This window comes from Ranitomeya imitator, chromosome 1 (assembly GCF_032444005.1).
Source record: "Ranitomeya imitator isolate aRanImi1 chromosome 1, aRanImi1.pri, whole genome shotgun sequence".
Classification (NCBI taxonomy): Eukaryota; Metazoa; Chordata; class Amphibia; order Anura; family Dendrobatidae; genus Ranitomeya; species Ranitomeya imitator.
In genome coordinates, this window is record NC_091282.1 from 780,191,505 (window position 1) to 780,212,444 (window position 20,940).

General features: G+C 45.6%; 1 protein-coding gene across 3 annotated transcripts in view; it reads right to left on the bottom strand.

Annotated features, from left to right (window-relative positions):
- Nucleotides 1-5,686: 5,686 nt before the first annotated feature.
- GPR68 (G protein-coupled receptor 68) overlaps nt 5,687-20,940 on the bottom strand; it is a 60,450-nt gene continuing 45,196 nt past the window's right edge. The window contains exons 1-2 of one of the 3 annotated variants that reach the window (XM_069745649.1): nt 13,698-13,844; nt 5,701-6,886 (exon numbers count right to left, since the gene is read on the bottom strand). In XM_069745649.1, the coding sequence (XP_069601750.1) occupies nt 5,768-6,841 (1,074 nt within the window). In that variant the 5' untranslated portion in view covers nt 6,842-6,886; nt 13,698-13,844 and the 3' untranslated portion in view covers nt 5,701-5,767. Of the gene's footprint in view, nt 6,887-13,697; nt 13,845-20,940 lie in introns of those variants that run through there. The other 2 variants (XM_069745650.1, XM_069745652.1) reach the window with 2 other exon arrangements.

A 20,940-nucleotide genomic window follows, 5' to 3' on the forward strand; every position in this document is an offset into this window, starting at 1 on the left:
GGGGCTCTTTGAGTTCAACCGGATGCCCTTTGGCCTCGCTACCGCCCCAGGAACCTTCCAACGCCTGATGGAACATTGCTTGGGCGATCTAAATTTTGAATCAGTCCTGATATATCTAGATGACATTGTGGTGTTCGGAACCTCATTTGAAGATCATCTGGAGAAGCTGCGTCAAGTTCTCCGGCGGCTCAAGAGCTACGGCCTGAAAATAAAGCCAAAAAAATGTCAACTGTTACGAAACCAGATTGAATATTTGGGGCATCTGGTGACCCCGGACGGGGTACTACCTTTAGCCAGTAAGATTAAGGCGGTACAAGAGTGGCCACCTCCTTGTGACCTGCGAGAAGTGCGGGCCTTCCTGGGCCTAGCAGGATACTATCGGCGGTTTGTGCCTAAATTCTCACAAGTGGTGAGTCCCTTGAATGAACTTTTGAGAGGGACAGCGCTGGGTCCTCGAAATCGCCCCATTCCATGGGGGCCCCTACAGAAAAAGGCATTTGATGGAGTGAAAACCGCCCTAACGAGTGCCCCATTGCTGGCCTACGCCCGGTTTGACACCCCTTTTTTGTTGTATACCGATGGTAGTCTTCATGGGTTGGGGGCAGTACTAGCACAGGTGCAGGACGGCCGAGAACGAGTGATTTCTTATGGCAGCAGATCTTTAAGAGACTCCGAGCGAAATCCGGCTAACTACAGCTCATTCCGGCTGGAATTGCTGGCCCTGGTGTGGGCAATGACAGAACGCTTCGCCGAGTATCTAACAGGGGCTGAGGTGCTAGTCATGACAGATAACAACCCGCTAGCTCACTTAGAGAATGCAAAACTGGGGGTGTTGGAGCAGCGGTGGGTCGCCAGACTGGCCAAGTTCAATTACCGCATTAAATTTCGCTCTGGTCGAGAGAACGGCAATGCAGATGCATTGTCAAGGGTGCCCCTTGGGTCATCCGGCGAAGATGTTGACGAACAACTTGAGGATACTGAAACTCCAGCTTTGGGGCAGATACTTATCTTCCAAAGTGTGGTACACTCAAGTGGGGTGGCCACCGGGATGCCATGTGTCCTGGGTAAAACACCCTCAGATTGGACAAGAGTCCAGGATGAGTGTCCGGACATTGCACTTGTGCGCCGTTGGGTACAAAACAAGGCCTGGCCCCGTGCAGAGGACAAGGCTCAGTTGTCCATGGAAGGAATGAAACTCCTTCGACAATGGGATAAATTGTGTGTGGAGCAAGGTCTTTTGTATCGTAAGGTGTACCTGCCATCGGAGCTGCAGCATCGGTACCAACTGATAATTCCTGTGGGGATGGGGCCAGTGGCCGCTTGTGAGGCGCATGAGAAGGGGGCCCATTTTGGAAGTGAAAAGACACTTCAGTGGTTGCAGCGAGTCCTCTACTGCCCTGAGTTGGGAGGGATGGTGGCCGACGCGTGTCGGCAGTGCCGAATTTGTGGGCTCAACAAAAGCCCTGAGCAGCGGGCTCCCACACAGTCTATTAAGACTTCAGCTCCACTGGAGCTACTCATGATTGACTACGTGTTGATAGGGTACTCTACGTCAGGGTACTCCTATTGCCTGGTGATGACAGATCACTTTACCAAGTATGCTGTAGCGGTGCCGACAAGAGATCAGACGGCCAAGTCGGCGGCTGAGGCAGTGTGCCGACATTTCTTCCAAGTGTTCGGGTGTCCGCAGAGAATACATTCAGATCAAGGGGCCTGCTTTCAGGGGACGCTGATGAAAGAGTTGCACCAGCTCTATGGTATCGAGCAGTCGAGAACAACGCCTTACCACCCTCAGGGTAACGGGGCGTGTGAGCGTTTTAATCGGACCCTGTTGCAAATGTTGAGGTCCTTAGAGAGTCAGCAACAGACATGCTGGCCTGAGTATCTCCCCGAATTGATGTGGGCTTACAATAACAGGGTGCACAGTACTACTGGTTACTCACCACACATGTTGATGTTTGGTAGACCTGGCCGAGACATTGAGGATTTGAACATGCCAGATCCCTCCTCCGCCCCCCTTCGGACTGCATCCGAGTGGGTACGAGAGCATCGGCGGCGGTTGAGGGTGGTGCATCAGGTGGTGGGCGACCGCCTTCGACAGGTGGTCCATAAGGACACGCGACCTGTACAAACAGAGCTGTTCTCTCCGGGGGACAGAGTGTTGGTGAGGACAAAACGACGGTCAGGAAAGCTGAGTGACCGATGGGAGGCGATACCGTATCTGATAAAAAAACAGGTGAACCCTGAGATTCCAGTGTACGAGGTCGAACCGGTGGGGACAGGGGGGCCAACCCGTAATTTGCATCGTAACATGTTACAACGGTGCTGGTTTGAAGATTCGGCGCCTACCCCCCTAGAGCCAGAGGCCATGTTCCAAGGGGCGGAAGCTCTGAATGATCTTGAGTTTGATGGTGTGCTTACTCCTGCGCCTGCTTATTTGCCCCCTGTGACCGATCTGGCCTCGGGTGATGAGAATGTTGGGGATATGGAGGATGTTGTTGAGGAGAGTGCATCAGGTCAACTGCTTGGTCCTGACGCTGTATCACAGGACATCGAGCCGCAGGAGGAGACAACTCCACTTACGCCCACTAACACGACCACGGAAGAGACTCTAGCTCCCTCTAAGGTCGCACCTGTTGATGTAGGACTCAGGAGAACTACACGATCTACGGCAGGAATACCGCCTCAGCGATATGCTCAAGATGAATTTGAGTGGGAAGGTATGTCGAGGACGCCAACCTCTAGTGGGGTGGCATGTAAGAGGGTGAGCTGTAGTCCCACTGAGAGGGCACTTGGACCCTGTGGTTTTTGCCTGTTGCAGCAGAGGACAGACCTCCCAGAGACAATGTGTGCTGCGGGGTGGGGTCTAGTGTCTCGAGTGTAAAGTGAGAGTAGGAAGTTAGAGCTGAGAGAGAAAAGGCGGGAAGAAAAGGAGAAGCTGCTGTGAGATCTGAAAAAGAGACTGTGTGGATTTACTGCAAGTGTTTTTGGAGGAAAAGAAGCTTTTGAGAGACTTTTTGTTGCTAACGTTTCCCTGGAGAAGAGCTAACCTTTTGTTTAACTCTGTGAGAGACTTGTGTTGCTAACGTTTCCTGGAGATGAGCTAACCCTTTATCTAAGAAAAGACGGAGACTTTGCTAAGAACCCAGTACGAATTTGGAAGTCTGTGGATTCCCTGTGCATTGAGTGGAGGAACAAGTCTGGACAGACTGCTGATACAGAGACGGACGGATTGTCGTGGAACCATTCCTAGGAGCTACAGAAGCAGAGACTACATCGTGAGACCACTAACTAAGTCCCCGGCGTTTGGGCTCGGCATCGGCCGACAAGACAAGAGGAGCTTGCTGTAACTTATTGGCGCTGAAGATATGAACTGGCTACAGCCTCTGCGGATTCCTGCCTGAGAGGAAATTTATCTCAGGATACGGTACCATAGTTATAGATACCCGGGTATCTCTGCTCAGAGTGTTAAATTGTTACTTTAGAGGTGTATCTTATATTAGAGTTGTGTAAGTTATACTCAATGTGCCATTCCAGGGGCTCCCTTAATAACACTACATTCAATTTACACTTGTTCCTGTTTTTAGTTGCCTGTTAGGTAAATTTCTTACTAGTCTGTTGTAGTACACAGTTCTCAGGAGACCTTGGAGTGGCACAGTGATTTCAGCTGCTGCTGAATTAGTGTATCTTTGGGGTGCATCTGCCTTAATATTCTCCATATTACCTTGATTAATTTGCCTTTGAGTAAATACCATTGGAGATTTCTGCCTTGGTCTTGGTTTGTGACTCACTGGATCTTATTCGGACCTCTGGTCATTACATTTTCATCTCTCGTCTTCCAATTATTCTATAATTCAATGTATATTCTTATTTCTAGGCATCAAGGCCTTAAATTTCTGTTAATTTGTTTTCCTTTATTATTATCCTATTAGATGGCATAACCCAATAAATAAAGCGTGTGTAGCGGGAGTACGGGTGTCGTGAATTGTATTCATGCTATTGGTAAAAAAAATAATAAAAAGTTCACATTGCGAATTAGCAAGTTATAAGATATGTTTTTTTTTCCAATTTTTAGCATGTTCAGCAAGCTAATATATTTTCCATCCAGTCAGTAGGAATATTTGCCTGGCTGTTGCCAGTCTTTATGGGGTTAGAACAGAACATGTAGAATATCTGATGTTCATTCAACAGGCGGGTCTGTGCTGTCGCAATCTCGTCTGCATATGATGAGGACTTGATTAGCACTAGACAACCCCTTAAAGGCCCTTTCACATGGGCTGGTGCAGTCTGTATGGGGATGAATGGTCATTTCTACTGTCATTCACACACCATACCGCTTTCAGTTTTTCGGCAGCACATTCATTCGCTGCTTACACGGAGTGTAAGTGCGGAGTGCGACAGAGTGTTCCCATCAGCAGAAAATTGAGCGTGTTTTATGTTGCGCTTTTTAGATTGGTCTAGTTAAAATAATAAACTAGAACGTAGCTCATCTGGAAACTCATATAATATACTTTTTTTGTAAATACATACATTTTGGATTAAAAATAATTTTTGAAATATGTCTTCATGAACCATTTTACAATTTTTGTCTTTGCTTCCTTTCATATTGCTGTCTGCACAGTTAGTGGAGATTCTTCAGTGAGCTCCCTCTTTTATCTTTTTTTCCCCCCAGCTCCTCATATGTTGACTTATGACAACAAACTGTTCAGCTCAACCTTTGATGTAGTAATACATTCTTACTGAAGAACTCAGAAAAATACAGATAAGAGATACAAACACCCAATTAGAAGAAGCTCACTGACTGTTTCTCACGTTTTGAATGACACCCACTTGCAAAAATGTTTCTTTTTGGACAAAATTTAAGTTAACAAAAATTTCACACAGATGTCCAAATTTCTTAAATTTTATGTATTATGATGGCTAACTATCCGTCGTGGAGTGCACAGAGCCGATTGCATCAAGTATAAGTTATTAGTAAAATCAAGCAAATTGTCTCTTCAGAGAGGAAGAGGACTAGAACTCTAGTGCCACCTATTGGAAGTAGCAATCCTAACAGTCAATGTCGACTCTAACGAGCCTTGTCACATGACTTAGGATAATAGCCAAACCAGAATCTCAATTTGCAGACACTGTTTTTCGGGGTACTGCCCCTCGTCAGTGCAAAGTGGAGATCTGGTTTGGCTGATTGAGAGGCGTCTGACCGATAGGTGGCACTAGAGTTCTAGTCCTCTTCCTCTCTGAAGAGACAATTTGCATATTTGCCAGAGGAGCATTGCGGCTTTAAGTCTCCTCACCACGACATGCTTATCATGTCACTCTCCGCAAGGAGAAATGATACTTCTTGAATCCCGGTCAGACGCCTCTCAATCAGCCAAACCAGATCTCCACTTTGCAGTGACGAGGGGCAGTACCCCGAGACACAGTGTCTGCAAATTGAGATTCTGGTTTGGATATTATCCTAAGTCATGTGAAAAGGCTCGTTAAAGAGTCGACATTGACTGTTAGGATTGCTACTTCCAAAAGGTGGCACTAGAGTTCTTGTCCTCTTCCTCTCTGAAGAGACAATTTGCATATTTCCCAGAGGAGCATTGCGGCTTTAAGTCTCCTCACCTCAACATGCTTATCATGTCACTCTCCACAAGGAGAAACGATACTTCTTGGACCCTAGTAAAATCAAGGACTCTTTAGATTTTTCCTCATTTTTATTTCTGCAGCAGTGTTGACCCACCAGCCCATCACTCCGTTATGTCAGAGGGGCCAAGGCCCCCTAATTTATGCTTTCAGCAATGGATATTTTTTGTTTGCACAGGACAGACGTCTCCTCCGGGGATGGATATGTTTTTCCAGCCTCCGCTCTGGAGTTGTTCGTATGGTTTAACTCATAAGTGTCTTTGTGTCCCACCTTCCTGCAGCTCATACACCCAAGACAAGAGTCCTTGCACCTCACAAAGTCCTTGTATGTACTCTCGCTAGCAAAGCAGTAAAGCGCCGGATCGGCAACGCAGTTGAAGCTGGTGAGCAACAGCGAGAAGTGATAGATGTTGAAAATTTTCGAAGCAAATGAACAGTTTATCTCAAACAAGCTCCGAATAACCATCAGAATATGATAGGGGCCGAAGCAAACCAGAAAGATCAGGACGGTGCTGAGGACCAGCTGCTTAATTTGGACCTTCGTCTTTGTCTGCGTCCCTTGACTCTTTCGAATGACCCTTAAAATCCGGCAGTAGGAAAATAACAAGAGAACGATTGGAAATAAGAAGCCAGCAAAGAAGCGGTAATAATTAATATTGTGCTCCCATCTTTTTATGGGATAATGTTCAAAGCAGATAATGTGGCTTTCAGGATCCTTGCTGACCTCCCCGTGTTGGAAGAAGATGTAACTAGTCATTAATTCCTTGAGCCAAATGACCATACTGACCACAAGAGCAGCTTTCATAGTCCGGAGCTTGTGGAACCTGAAAGGGTGAACAAGGGCCAAGTATCGGTCCATGGAAATGCAGCACAAGAAGCCGATGCTGATGTAGATGTTTTCATACAGGAGGATCCCGCAGATCTTGCACATCAGCTCGTTGTACGTCCAGTTGTCATGTTGGAGGACATATTGAAGCCAGAAGGGCAAGGAGAAGATATACAGGAGGTCCGCCAGGGTTAGGTTCACCAAATAGATCCCCAGCTCGTTCTTGGCTTTGATTTGGAGGTAGCCATAGTACAAGGACAAGCAGTTTGCTGGGAGACCGATGACAAACACTGCAATGTACACCACAGGGAAGAGGGTCTGATGTATGGTGTGGTCGATAGTGCAAGACGTGATATTGCTCTCCTCTTCAGTTCCATTCTCCATGTCACAGAGTTCACATCACATCAGCATTGTTAGCCCTGGGGGTCTCTGTGAAGGAGATAATGAAATTGAGCATAAATTAAGAATTCCTGGAATTCCCCCAATAATCGCATCAAAATAAGGAAAAAATAAATCTCAAAACTGTCAGTAACTTTTTTTTTTTTTTTTTACTGTATTGATTGTACGTATCAAATATAGATGGAACGAAATTCAGGATCCTTTAATTCACATTCACTACTCGGACCCCTACCAATCTCGAGAATGGGATCCTAGGGTCCTCCGTAACTGAACCCCTTCATTCTCAGAACCCCCTCTAATAATGTTACTGATTTTGACCTTTAAAAAAAAAAAAGTCAAATAGTTTGCTTCGTTGCATTTAGTTGTGTAAATGGTTTTTTTTTACTTTTGTGTTTTTGTTTTTTTTATTATTTTGTAGTAGTATTTGTGGGAGGTCTTGTTTTTTTGTTTTTCAGGACAAGCCATAGATTTTTTTTTTGTAACCTTTTTTTCAAAGAATATATAAGAATGTGGTATTATTTTTTTTAGAAGGGAAATGCCTAAAATTTGCAAAAAACTTAAGTTCATCATGCATTGGTTTGATTAATTTAAATTTTTTTATACAAGAATCCCAAATATCTGTATACTATTTGCATAGTTATTTATTAACTTAAAGGGGTTGTCCATTTTAAAGGTTATTGTACCATGGAGTTGCAGGGGTCTAAAATTACAACTGGAGCTGTCACTTTCCCTTCCCGGGTCCAGTATTGTCTCTGTCTGCCAATGCTTCAGTCTTTATTGATAAGCCGCAGCGGTTATGTAAACGTGAGGTCACTACTACAGGCAATCAACAAAGGGATGGGTTAGGCCTGTTTCACACATCAGTTTTTAGCCGTCAGGCATAATCCGGCGAATTTGTAAGAAAACGGATCCGGTGCAAATTGTGAAAAACTGATGCGCCGGATCCATTTTTTTGTTGGATCCGTATTTGTTTACCGGGCATAGAATTTGGACTTCCTGTTCAAGAGAGAGAACTCAGTGTAAAAATACCGGAATTGGTAGCCGGACTCACTCATTTCACCTCACTTTCATCCATTTATCGCTGGAACTGTCGCTGTGCGTTTTTTCGCCGGACAGAAAAAACGTTCCTCTGTACGTTTTCTCTGTCCGCCGGAAAAATCATTTTTGACGGCTCCGGCAAAAATGGATGAAACGTGTGGCTATCAGGCGCAATCCGGCGCTAGTACAACTCTATGAGAAAAAAACGGATCCGTTTTTTTCAAAATTCACTGGATTGTACCTGACGGCAAAAACCTGATGTGTAAAATGGGCCTTAGTGACAGCCCCATTTGCGATTTAAGAATTCTGTAACCTTATGGAACAATTACATTTTAAAAGGGACAACTCCATTCATTATTTTAATTTTTTTTACCTTTTGTCACATTGCATTTAATATGCGGTATATTTTATTTTATAATGGAGGAGCAGGGGGACTAAACGCAGGAACAAGTATTCACCTCCAAGAAAGAATGGTTAATATTTTCTTGTAATTTTAAAGATTAATAATAAGGTGCCAATAAACTTGCATCAAGTTTATTGGCACCTTGTTTGACAAGATTTTTAACCCCTTTACCCCCAAGGGTGGTTTGCACGTTAATGACCGGGCCAATTTTTACAATTCTGACCACTGTCCCTTTGTGAGGTTATAACTCTGGAACGCTTCAACGGATCCCAGTGATTCTGACATTGTTTTCTCGTGACATATTGTACTTCATGACAATGGTAAAAATTCTTTGATAGTACCTGCGTTTATTTGTGAAAAAAACGGAAATTTGGCGAAAATTATGAAAATTTTGCAATTTTCTAACTTTGAATTTTTATGCAATTAAATCACAGAGATATGTCACACAAAATACTTAAGTAACATTTCCCACATGTCTACTTTACATCAGCACAATTTTGGAACCAAAATTTTTTTTTGTTAGGGCGTTATAAGGGTTAAAAGTTGACCAGCAATTTCTCATTTCTACAACACCATTTTTTTTTAGGGACCACATCTCATTTGAAGTCATTTTGAGGGGTCTATATGATAGAAAATACCCAAGTGTGACACCATTCTAAAAACTACACCCCTCAAGGTGCTCAAAACCACATTCAAGAAGTTTATTAACCCTTCTGGTGCTTCACAGGAAATTTTTGAATGTTTAAATAAAAATGAACATTTAACTTTTTTTCACAACAAAATTTAATTCAGCTCCAATTTGTTTAAATTTTACCAAGGGTAACAGGAGTAAATGGACCCCAAACATTGTTGTACAATTTGTCCTGAGTACGACAATACCCCACATGTGGGGGTAAACCACTGTTTGGGCGCATGGCAGAGCTCGGAAGCGAAGGAGCGCCATTTGACTTTTCAATGCAAAATTGACAGGAATTGAGATGGGACGCCATGTTGCGTTTGGAGAGCCCCTGATGTGCCTAAACATTGAAACCCCCACAAGTGACACCATTTTGGAAAGTAGACCTCCTAAGGAACTTATCTAGAGGTGTGGTGAGCACTTTGACCCACCAAGTGCTTCACAGAAGTTTATAATGTAGAACTGTAAAAATAAAAAATAATATTTTTTCACAAAAATTAACTTTCCGCCCCCAATTTTTTATTTTCCCAAGGGTAAGAGAAGAAATTGGACCCCAAAAGTTGTTGTACAATTTTTCCTGAGTACGCTGATACCCCATATGTGGGGGTAAACTACTGTTTGGGTGGATGGGAGAGCTCGGAAGGGAAGGAGCGCCATTTGACTTTTCAGTGCAAAATTGACAGGAATTGAGATGGGACGCCATGTTGCGTTTGGAGAGCCCCTGATGTGCCTAAACATTGAAACCCCCACAAGTGACACCATTTTGGAAAGTAGACCCCCTAAGGAACTTATCTAGAGGTGTGGTGAGCACTTTGACCCACCAAGTGCTTCACAGAAGTTTATAATGCAGAGCCGTAAAAATAAAAAAAAAATTTTTCCCACAAAAATTATTTTTTAGCCCCCAGTTTTGTATTTTCCCGAGGGTAACAGGAGAAATTGGACCCCAAAATTTGTTGTCCAATTTGTCCTGAGTGCGCTGATACCCCATATGTGGGGGGAACCACTGTTTGGGCGCATGGGAGGGTTCGGAAGGGAAGGAGTGCCATTTGAATGCAGACTTAGATGGAATGGTCTGCAGGTGTCACATTGCGTTTGCAGAGCCCCTAATGTACCTAAACAGTAGAAACCCCCCACAAGTGACACCATTTTGGAAAGTAGACCCCCTAAGGAACTTATCTACATGTGTCGTGAGCACTTTGACCCACCAAGGGCTTCACAGAAGTTTATAATGGAGAGCCGTAAAAATAAAACAAAAATTTTTTCCCCAAAAAATTATTTTTTAGCCCCCAGTTTTGTATTTTCCCGAGGGTAACAGGAGAAATTGGACCCCAAAATTTGTTGTCCAATTTGTCCTGAGTGCGCTGATACCCCATATGTGGAGGGGAACCACTGTTTGGGCGCTTGGGAGGGCTCGGAAGGGAAGGAGCTCCATTTGGAATGCAGACTTAGATGGAATGGTCTGCAGGTGTCACATTGCATTTGCAGAGCCCCTAATGTACCGAAACAGTAGAAACCCCCCACAAGTGACACCATTTTGGAAACTAGACCCCCTAAGGAACTCATCTAGATGTGTTGTGAGAGCTTTGAACCCCCAAGTGTTTCACTACAGTTTGTAACGCAGAGCCGTGAAAATTAAAAAAAAAATCTTTCCCCCCAAAATTATTTTTTAGCCCCCAGTTTTGTATTTTCCCGAGGGTAAGAGGAGAAATTTGACCCCAAAAGTTGTCGTCCAATTTGCCCTGAGTACGCTGATACCCCATATGTTGGGGGGAACCACCATTTGGGCGCATGGGAGGGCTCGGAAGGGAAGGAGTGCCATTTGGAATGCAGACTTAGATGGAATAGTCTGCAGGCGTCACATTACGTTTGCAGAACCCCTAATGTACCTAAACAGTAGAAATCCCCCACAAGTGACCCCATATTGGAAACTAGACCCCCCATGGAACTTATCTAGATGTGTTGTGAGAACTTTGAACCCCCAAGTGTTTCGCTACAGTTTATAACGCAGAGCTGTGAAAATAACAAATCTTTTTTTTCCCACAAAAATTATTTTTTAGCCCCCAGTTTTATATTTTCCCAAGGGTAACAGGAGAAATTGGACCCCAAAAGTTGTTGTCCTATTTGTCCTGAGTACACTGATACCCCATATGTTGGGGTAAACCCCTGTTTGGGCACATGGGAGAGCTCGGAAGGGAAGAAGCACTGTTTTACTTTTTCAACGCAGAATTGGCTGGAATTGAGATCGGACGCCATGTCGCGTTTGGAGAGCCCCTGATGTGCCTAAACAGTGGAAACCCCCCAATTATAACTGAAACCCTAATCCAAACACACCCCTAACCCTAATCCCAACAGTAACCCTAACCACACCTCTAACCCTGACACACCCCTAACCCTAATCCCAACCCTATTCCCAACTGTAAATGTAATCTAAACCCTAACCGTAACTTTAGCCCCAACCCTAACTGTAGCCCTAACCCTAGCCCTAACCCTAGCCCTAACCCTAGCCCTAACCCTAACCCTAGCCCTAACCCTAGCCCTAATGGAAAAATGGAAATAAATAAATTTTTTTAATTTTTCCCTAACTAAGGGGGTGATGAAGGGGGGTTTGATTTACTTTTATAGCGGGTTTTTTAGCGGATTTTTATGATTGGCAGCCGTCACACACTGAAAGACGCTTTTTATTGCAAAAAATATTTTTTGCGTTACCACATTTTGAGAGCTATAATTTTTCCATATTTTGGTTCACAGAGTCATGTGAGGTCTTTTTTTTTGCGGGACGAGTTGACGTTTTTATTGGTAACATTTTCGGGCACGTTACATTTTTTGATCGCTTTTTATTCCGATTTTTGTGAGGCAGAATGACCAAAAACCAGCTATTCATGAATTTCTTTTGGGGGAGGCGTTTATACCGTTCCGCGTTTGGTAAAATTGATGAAGCAGTTTTATTCTTCGGGTCAGTACGATTACAGCGACACCTCATTTATATCATTTTTTTATGTTTTGGCGCTTTTATACGATAAAAACTTTTATAGAAAAAATAATTATTTTTGCATCGCTTTATTCTCAGGACTATAACTTTTTTTTTTTTGTGCTGATGATGCTGTATGGCGGCTCGTTTTTTTGTGGGACAAGATGACGCTTTCAGCGGTACCATGGTTATTTATATCTGTCTTTTTGATCGCGTGTTATTCCACTTTTTGTTCGGCGGTATGATAATAAAGCGTTGTTTTTTGCCTCGTTTTTTTTTTTTTTTTTCTTACGGTGTTTACTGAAGGGGATAACTAGTGGGCCAGTTTTATAGGTCGGGCCGTTACGGACGCGGCGATACTAAATATGTGTACTTTTATTGGTTTTTTTTTAATTTAGATAAAGAAATGTATTTAGGGGAATAATATATATTTTTTTTCATTATTTAGGAATATTTTTTTAAATTGTTTTTACACATTTTGAAATTTTTTTTTTACTTCTTTACATTGTCCCAGGGGGAGACATCACAGATCAGTGATCTGACAGTGTGCACAGCACTCTGTCAGATCATCGATCTGAGAGAAGTGCAGGCTGCTTCACAGTGCCTGCTCTGAGCAGGCTCTGTGAAGCCACCTCCCTCCCTGCAGGACCCGGATCCGCGGCCATCTTGGATCCGGGCCTAGAACAAGCAAGGAGGGAGGTAAGACCCTCGCAGCAACGCGATCACATCGTGTTGCTGCGGGGGGCTCAGGGAAGCCCGCAGGGAGCCCCCTCCCTGCGGGAAGCTTCCCTATACCGCCGGCACATCGCGATCATGTTTGATCGTGGTGTGCCGGGGGTTAATGTGCCGGGAGCGGTCCGTGACCGCTCCTGGCACATAGTGCCGGATGTCAGCTGCGATAGGCAGCTGACACCCGGCCGCGATCGGCTGCGCTCTCCCCGTGAGCGCCGCCAATCGCGCTGGACGTACTATCCCGTCCGTGGTCATGGGGACCCACCCCACCTCGACGGGATAGTACGTCCGATGTCAGAAAGGGGTTAAAAATAGTGTGGAAAAAAAAACCTGTACCATAGACATTACATAAGGTAGAAGGCAGTTGCGCCTTTTTCCTATATCTTCCCTCACGTAATCTCCGATCCTCCCAAGACCTCCTACTCTTCTCCACACTTATTCGTTCCTCACACAACCGCCTCCAAGATTTCTCCCGAATTTCCCCCATCCTCTGGAATTCCACGCCTCAACACATCCGACTATCCACCACCCTCAGTTCCTTCAGACAGAACCTGAAAACCCATCTCTTCAAGAAAGCCTACAGCCTGCAATAACCATTCTGCCGCCTCTCCATCGCTAGAGCCGCCACCTCTCCATCGCCAGAGCCGCCGCCTCTCCATCGCCAGAGCTGCCGCCTCTCCATCGCCAGAGCTGCCGCCTCTCCATCGCCAGAGCTGCCGCCTCACCACCACCAGAGCTGCTATTCCCCCGACCTTCTGCCTCTTCCCCACTATCCCATAGAATGTAAGTCCGCAAGGACAGGGTCCTCTCCCCTCTGTACCAGTCTGTCATTGTAAATTTGTTTACTGTAAACGATATCTATAACTCTATATGTAACCCCTTCTCATGTACAGCACCATGGAATTAATGGTGCTATATAAATAAATAATAATAATAATAATAATAATATTCTGATACCTGTATATTATTGATCTAGTCTTATAGCATTTGCACTAGAACACTATTTAGTAAGTGCTTCACTCACCTATAGTTTCTTTTCCAGTACCTGTTACCCCATGAGGATGGGATAAGACTTTGCAGCAGATCCTTTTCTACATGCACCTATCTACCTCCCACACATATCACACGCGGTTTCTATCATAAGCCAACAAGTTCCTCTCTAGATGTTCCATTCTTGACTTCAGTCCTGAATCAGATTTTTTTTAATGCTTCCTGCTCTTATTAACAGAGGTCTCCACCCGCATTACGGCATTAGCCACTCACAATAAAATGACACACATCCTCTTAAGAAAGAAACCTCTGAGCTATTTCTCACCAGTTAATGGGAGATTCCCACTTTAGGGTGTAGAATAAACAGACTGCGATGGAGTGGGGAGACAGTAGCTTTACAGCGGGATCCTATTCTCATGACTCATGGGCTGATCCCTCCTTTTAGTATAATAATATTTAACTCAAATTTAAAATATATTCATCAAATATTGATTCAAATTCTTTGTATTATGTATACATTGCTTATGGAGACCTTTGTCCAGCACCTTGAAGCAAACAATTCTCCATGCTTACAGCCTCAAAAAAACCCCTGTGTGTCGCCTGATCGCACAGCCATATATCACTCTCTGTCCTCTTGTTAATTATTTTTATTATTATTTCTTTATATAGCACCATTGATTCCATGGGTTACATCAAAATACACTTACAGTAGACAAACTAAGAAAGGTAGACTGGTACAGAGGGAAGAGGACCCTCCCCTTGCGGGCTTACATTCTACAGAATGGTGGGGAAGGATACAGTAGGTCGGGGGTTGCACCAGCTCCGGTGGTGTTGAGGTGGCAAGCGTGGTCATTGCAGGTTGTAAGCTTTCGCGAAGAGATGGGATTTCAGGTTCTGTCTGAAGGGTCCAAATGTGGTGGATAGTTAGACGTGTTGGTGTACAGAATTCCAGATGGGGGGATATTCGGGAGAAGTCTTGGAGGCGATTGGGTGAAGAGCGAATAAGTGTGGAGGAGGGAAGGAGGTCTTGGGATGACAGAATATTACGTGAGGCAAGATATTAGGAGATTATTTCAGAGATACATGGAGGAGAAAGGTTATGGACGGCCTTGTAGGTCAGTGTTAGTAGTTTGAACTGGATACGCTGGGAAATTGGGAGCCAGTGAAGGGATTTGCAAATGGGGGAAGCAGGAGTGTAACGAGGAGAGAGATTAATTAGTCAGGCAGCAGAATTAAGGACAGACTGGAGAGGTGCCATAGTAGCAGGGAAACCACAGAGGAGGATGTTGCAGTCAGGGCCGCCATCAGGGCATGACGGCCGTGACTGGCGTATGGGGCCCGGTGGGCAGAGGGGGCCCACATCGGGCCCCGTCTCATCTGCTCACCGGGCCCCTACCGGCAGCCGCAGGCTAACCGGGCCCATAGCGCCGACGCTGCAGCTGTTTAAAGCTATTGACGTGCGGGCCCGCAGCTGACGTCAGCCGCAGCCTGCGTGCATGTCGCCGGCGTCTGGCATCATTGTCAGTCGCCGGCGAGTGCACGCTGCAGCTGCGTGGAGACAGAGATCTTCGCCCGCCGCAGGAGCGCGGCCAGGTAAGGAGAACTTTTTTTTTTTTCTTGAGAGCGATCCGGGGGGCCCAGGGAATGAGGGAAGAACGCTGGACACAGAGGCAAAAAGCTGGACAGAGATGGGGCAGAGTGCTGGACAGAGATGGGGCAGAGTGCTGGACAGAGATGGGGCAGAGTGCTGGACAGAGATGGGGCAGAGTGCTGGACAGAGATGGGGTAGAGTGCTGGGCAGAGATGGGGCAGAGTGCTGGGCAGAGATGGGGCAGAGTGCTGGGCAGAGATGGGGCAGAGTGCTGGGCAGAGATGGGGCAGAGATGGGGCAGAGTGCTGGGCAGAGATGGGGCAGAGTGCTGGGCAGAGATGGGGCAGAGTGCTGGGCAAAGATGGGGCAGAGTGCTGGGCAGAGATGGGGCAGAGTGCTGGGCAGAGTGCTGGGCATAGATGGGGCAGAGTGCTGGGCAGAGATGGGGCAGAGTGCTGGGCAGAGATGGGGCAGAGTGCTGGGCAGAGATGGGGCAGAGTGCTGGGCAGAGATGGGGCAGAGTGCTGGGCAGAGTGCTGGGCAGAGTGCTGGACACAGATGAGGCAGGATTGGAAACAGATGGGGCAGAGTGCTGGACACAGATGGGGCAGGATTGGACACAGATGGGGCAGGATTGGACACAGATGGGGCAGGATTGGACACAGATGGGGCAGGATTGGACACAGATGGGGCAGAGTGCTGGACACAGATGGGGCAGAGTGCTGGACACAGATGGGGCAGAGTGCTGGACACAGATGGGGCAGAGTGCTGGACACAAATGGGGCAGAGTGCTGGACACAGATGGGGCAGAGTGCTGGACACAGATTGGGGCAGGATTGGAAACAGATGGGGCAGAGTGCTGGACACAGATGGGGCAGAGTGCTGGACGGGGCAGAGTGCTGGACACAGATGGGGCAGAGTGCTGGACACAGATGGGGCAGAGTGCTGGACACAGATGGGGCAGGATTGGAAACAGATGGGGCAGAGTGCTGGACACAGATGGGGCAGGATTGGAAACAGATGGGGCAGAGTGCTGGACACAGATGGGGCAGGATTGGACACAGATGGGGAAGAATGGAGACAGATGGGGCAGGATGGGGAGATCATATGGGGCAGGATGGGAGAACATATGGCTGACGCCAGGAATGAGACACATGGGGGCTAGGATGGCGAATATTACCATAGGGGCTAATTAAGGGATATTATTATTGCAGTGATGCATTTATTTTATTTTTTGAGTATACTGTTTTAAATGGGGGGGCGGTCCTGTTACTGTGTAGAGTGATACTATGTTGCCTTCTTCATGTGGTGTAATGTAGAAGTTGGGAAAATTAAGTAATGTGTTCTACAAGCGGAACTCGAGATAACTGTGTTATTTCCTGCAGAGACGAGTCCTGGCTGGATGAAATGATGGCGGTCTGTGCTGGATGAAAGATGAAGGACTTCACCTAGAGACGTCACTGGTGAGTCAGTGTTACCTATACACTGACACTATACACTGTATACTATATACAGAGGTCCTGTGTATAATGTCACCAGTGATCACTGTATTACCTCTACACAGACACTGCATACTAAGTACAGATCTCCTGTGTATAATGGCACTGATGGTGATAGTATTGTGGCTTTTTTTTATTACTGATCAGTATTGTAGTATTCAGTCATTGGTGGTAATATGTGGTCTGGTTATGGTGTAGCGGTATTTGTTCCTTGTATTTTATATTATTCGATCACTGTGGTGGTAATATGTCATCTGGTCATAGTGCTGTGGTATTTGTTCCTTGTATGTAGTATTATAGGTCATTTTAAAAATTGAAAAATAAATAAAAATATACCTAAATTGTATTGCATATTTTAACAAATATTTAATAGGTTACAGCAGAGTAGGGCCCGGCCAAAAGTGTCTACCGTGTTATGGTGGCGGCTTGAACAGATGAGGCAGGATTGGACACAGATGGGGCAGAGTGCTGGACACAGATGGGGCAGAGTGCTGGACACAGATGGGGCAGAGTGCTGGACACAGATGGGGCAGAGTGCTGGACACAGATGGGGCAGAGTGCTGGACACAGATGGGGCAGAGTGCTGGACACAGATGGGGCAGAGTGCTGGACACAGATGGGGCAGGATTGGAAACAGATGGGGCAGAGTGCTGGACACAGATGGGGCAGAATGGAGACAGATGGGGCAGGATGGATACGATGGAGACAGATGGGGCAGGATGGGGAGATCATATGGGGCAGAATGGATACTCATGAGGGCAGGATGGGAGAACATATGGCTGGAGCCTGGAATGAGACACACGGGGGCTAGGATGGCGAATATTACCATAGGGGCTAATTAAGGGATATTATTATTGCAGTGATGTATTTATTTTATTTTTTGAGTATACTGTTTTAAATGGGGGGCAGTCCTGTTACTGTGTAGAGTTATACTATGTCGCCTTCTTCATGTGGTGTAATGTAGAGGCTGGGAAAATTAAGCAATGTGTTCTACAAGCGGAACTCAAGATAACTGTTTTATTTCCTGCAGAGACGAGTCCTGGCTGGATGAAGTGATGGCGGTCTGTGCTGGATGAAAGATGAAGGACTTCACCTAGAGACGTCACTGGTGAGTCAGCGTTACCTATACACTGACACTATACACTGTATACTATATACAGAGGTCCTGTGTATAATGTCACCAGTGATCACTGTATTACCTATACATTATATACAGAGCTCCTGTGTATAATGTCACCGGTGATCACTGTATTACCTGTAAACAGACACTGCTTACTAATTACAGATCTCCTGTGTATAATGGCACTGATGGTGATAGTATTGTGGGTTTTTTTTTATTACTGATCAGTATTGTAGTATTCAGTCACTATGTGGTGGTAATATGTGGTCTTGTCATGATGCGGTGGTATTTGTTCCTTGTATTTTATATTATTCGATCACTGTGGTGGTAATATGTCATCTGGTCATAGTATTGTGGTATTTGTTCCTTGTATGTAGTATTATAGGTCATTTTAAAAATTGAAAAATAAATAAAAATATACCTAAATTGTTTTGCATATTTTAACAAATATTTAATAGGTTACAGCAGAGTAGGGCCCGGCCAAAAGTGTCTACCGTGTTATGGTGGCGGTTTAAAAAATCTTTTGGCCAAAACAAAAGCTGCCGGATATATGTGTGATCTGGTGATGGGAACTGACCTGTTAATGTGTGATAGGTGAGAAGTGGAGATTTTCCAAGAGAGAGCGGTGGGACTGTGGACAGTTCGAGGGGTGGAGCCTGGAGGCGGGGCTGGGGTGGAGCCTGGGCGGAGTCTCAAGGGGGCCCCGAAAATTTTGCCAGTATGGGGCCCCGAAATTTCTGGCAGCCCTGGTTGCAGTAGTTGAGACTGGAGATGATTAGGGCATTCACACGCATTTTGGTACAGTGAGGGTTGAGGAAAGGACGGATTCTGGAAATATTTTTGAGCTGGAGGCAAAAGGAGGTTGTGAGAACTTGGATGTGCAGTTTGAAGGACAGGGCAGGGTCAAGGGTCACACGGAGGCAGCAGATTTCTGGAACAGGGGAAAATGTGATGTCATTTATTGTGATAGATAGGTCAGGTAGGGAAGATATGCGAGATGGAGGAAAGGTAATTAGTTCAGATTTGACCACATTGAGTTTGAGGAAGCAAGAGGAAAAGGAGCATATGGCTGATAGACACTCTGGGATTCTGGACAGCAGAAAGTCGACATCTGGGCCAGAGAGGTAGAGCACAAGTGGTGAGGTGTGATTTGGAGAAGAGGTGAGTAAGCTCTCCTTCAGTGATTTTGGACAGAGAAGTTATGGGGTTAGGGTATTGGTCTGGTATACAAAGGGGTTGTGGTTGTCTGACAATAAAGACTCTCTAAATAGTCTCCTGATCACTGTAAGGGTATGTGCAGAGATACATAAGTGGCAGCGCTTTGGATGAAGTGCATGTTCGCTGCGTCCAAAGCGCTGCCATCTATCGAATGCAGGTAAATCCGCATGTGTTCACTGAAACGCTTAGATTCACCACGTCCAATACATTCTATTGGTGAAATTGACATCTCCGCAAAAGAATTTGACATGCTGCGGTCTGGAAAGACGCGTTGCATGTCCGTCCCCGCGGGTGAGCCACGGCGTCTCTGGACGCATAGTCCAGTTTCTTGAAATACCTAAGGCTATGTGCACACATTCAGGATTTCTTGCAGAAATTTCCTGAGAAAAACCTGAAATTTTCCGCAAGAAATCGGCATGCGTTTTTTTGCACGTTTTTATCGCGGTTTTTTTTGCGGATTTTTCTGGACATTTCTCAATGCATTATATAGTGGGAAATCCGCAAAAAATCTGCAAAATTAATGAACATGCTGCGTTTTTTACCGCAATGCGTTTTTTTCATGGAAAAAAATGCATCATGTGCACAAAAATTGCGGAATTCCTTCTAAATGATGGGATGCTTAATGTATGCTTTTTTTTGCATTTTACACCCAGGAGCTCTGCTAATGCAGCTGTGCTCTTGGCTGTAAAAACCCAGGGAATGAATGGAATGCAGGGGAATGACCTGTAGTTACCTTGAGTCGCGGTGATGCGCCCTCTGCTAGATGTTCTCATATGAACTCGAGCGTGGGAAAATATTCTGAAAAGTTCCCAGGCTCGAGTTCATATGAGGACATCCAGCAGAGGGCGCATCACCGCGACTCAAGGTAACTGCAGGTCATTCCCCTGCATTCCATTCATTCCCCGGGTTTTTACAGGTAGGGGTGGCTGCTTTAGTAGGCTTCTGCTTGTAAAATTAGTTAACACCTTCAGATAGATTTACAGCGTGGGACATGACTGATCGACGGAAGGTATGGAATATTGTTGTTTGTTTTGTTTAAAGGGAACCTGTCACCCCGTTTTTTGAGATTGAGATATAAATACTGTTAAATAGGGCCTGCGCTGTGCGTTACTATAGTGTATGTAGTGTACCCTGATTCCCCACCTACGCTGCGCAATACATTACCAAAGTCGCCGTTTTCGCCTGTCAATCTGGCTGGTCTGGTCAGGTGGGCGTGTTCACAGCGCTGTTTCTTCCTCAGCTTTACGTTGGTGGCGTAGTGGTGTCCGCATGTTGAGGTGACTAATCCACTGTGGGCACGTGAACAAGGAGCGCGCGATCTGCGCTATCACCCCCTGTCATCGGTGGGGGCGGCCATCTTCCTGGGGCCGCGCGTGCGCAGATGTAGTGCTCTGCTGCACGGGGCTTCAGGAAAATGGCCGCGGGATGCCGCGCGTGCGCACAAGAGATCGCGGCGGCCATTTTCCCAAAGCCGAGATGCAAACTCGGCTTTGGGAAAATAGCCGCCGCAGCTGAGGAAGAAACAGCGCTGTGAACACGCCCACCTGACCAGACCAGCCTGATTGACAGGCGAAAACGGCGACTTTGGTAATGTATTGCGCAGCGTAGGTGGGGAATCAGGGTACACTACATACACTATAGTAACGCACAGCGCAGGCCCTATTTAACATTATTTATATCTCAATCTCAAAAAACGGGGTGACAGGTTCCCTTTAACTTTGTTTCAGGTGACAAGGGTCTTCAGGTGGATTAAGAATATAATAAAATATTAAAACAACCTGTGTCTTTATTTCATTAAAATACTTTGTAATAATGTGTGTGCGTTTTATTAACCATTTCATACTATTGG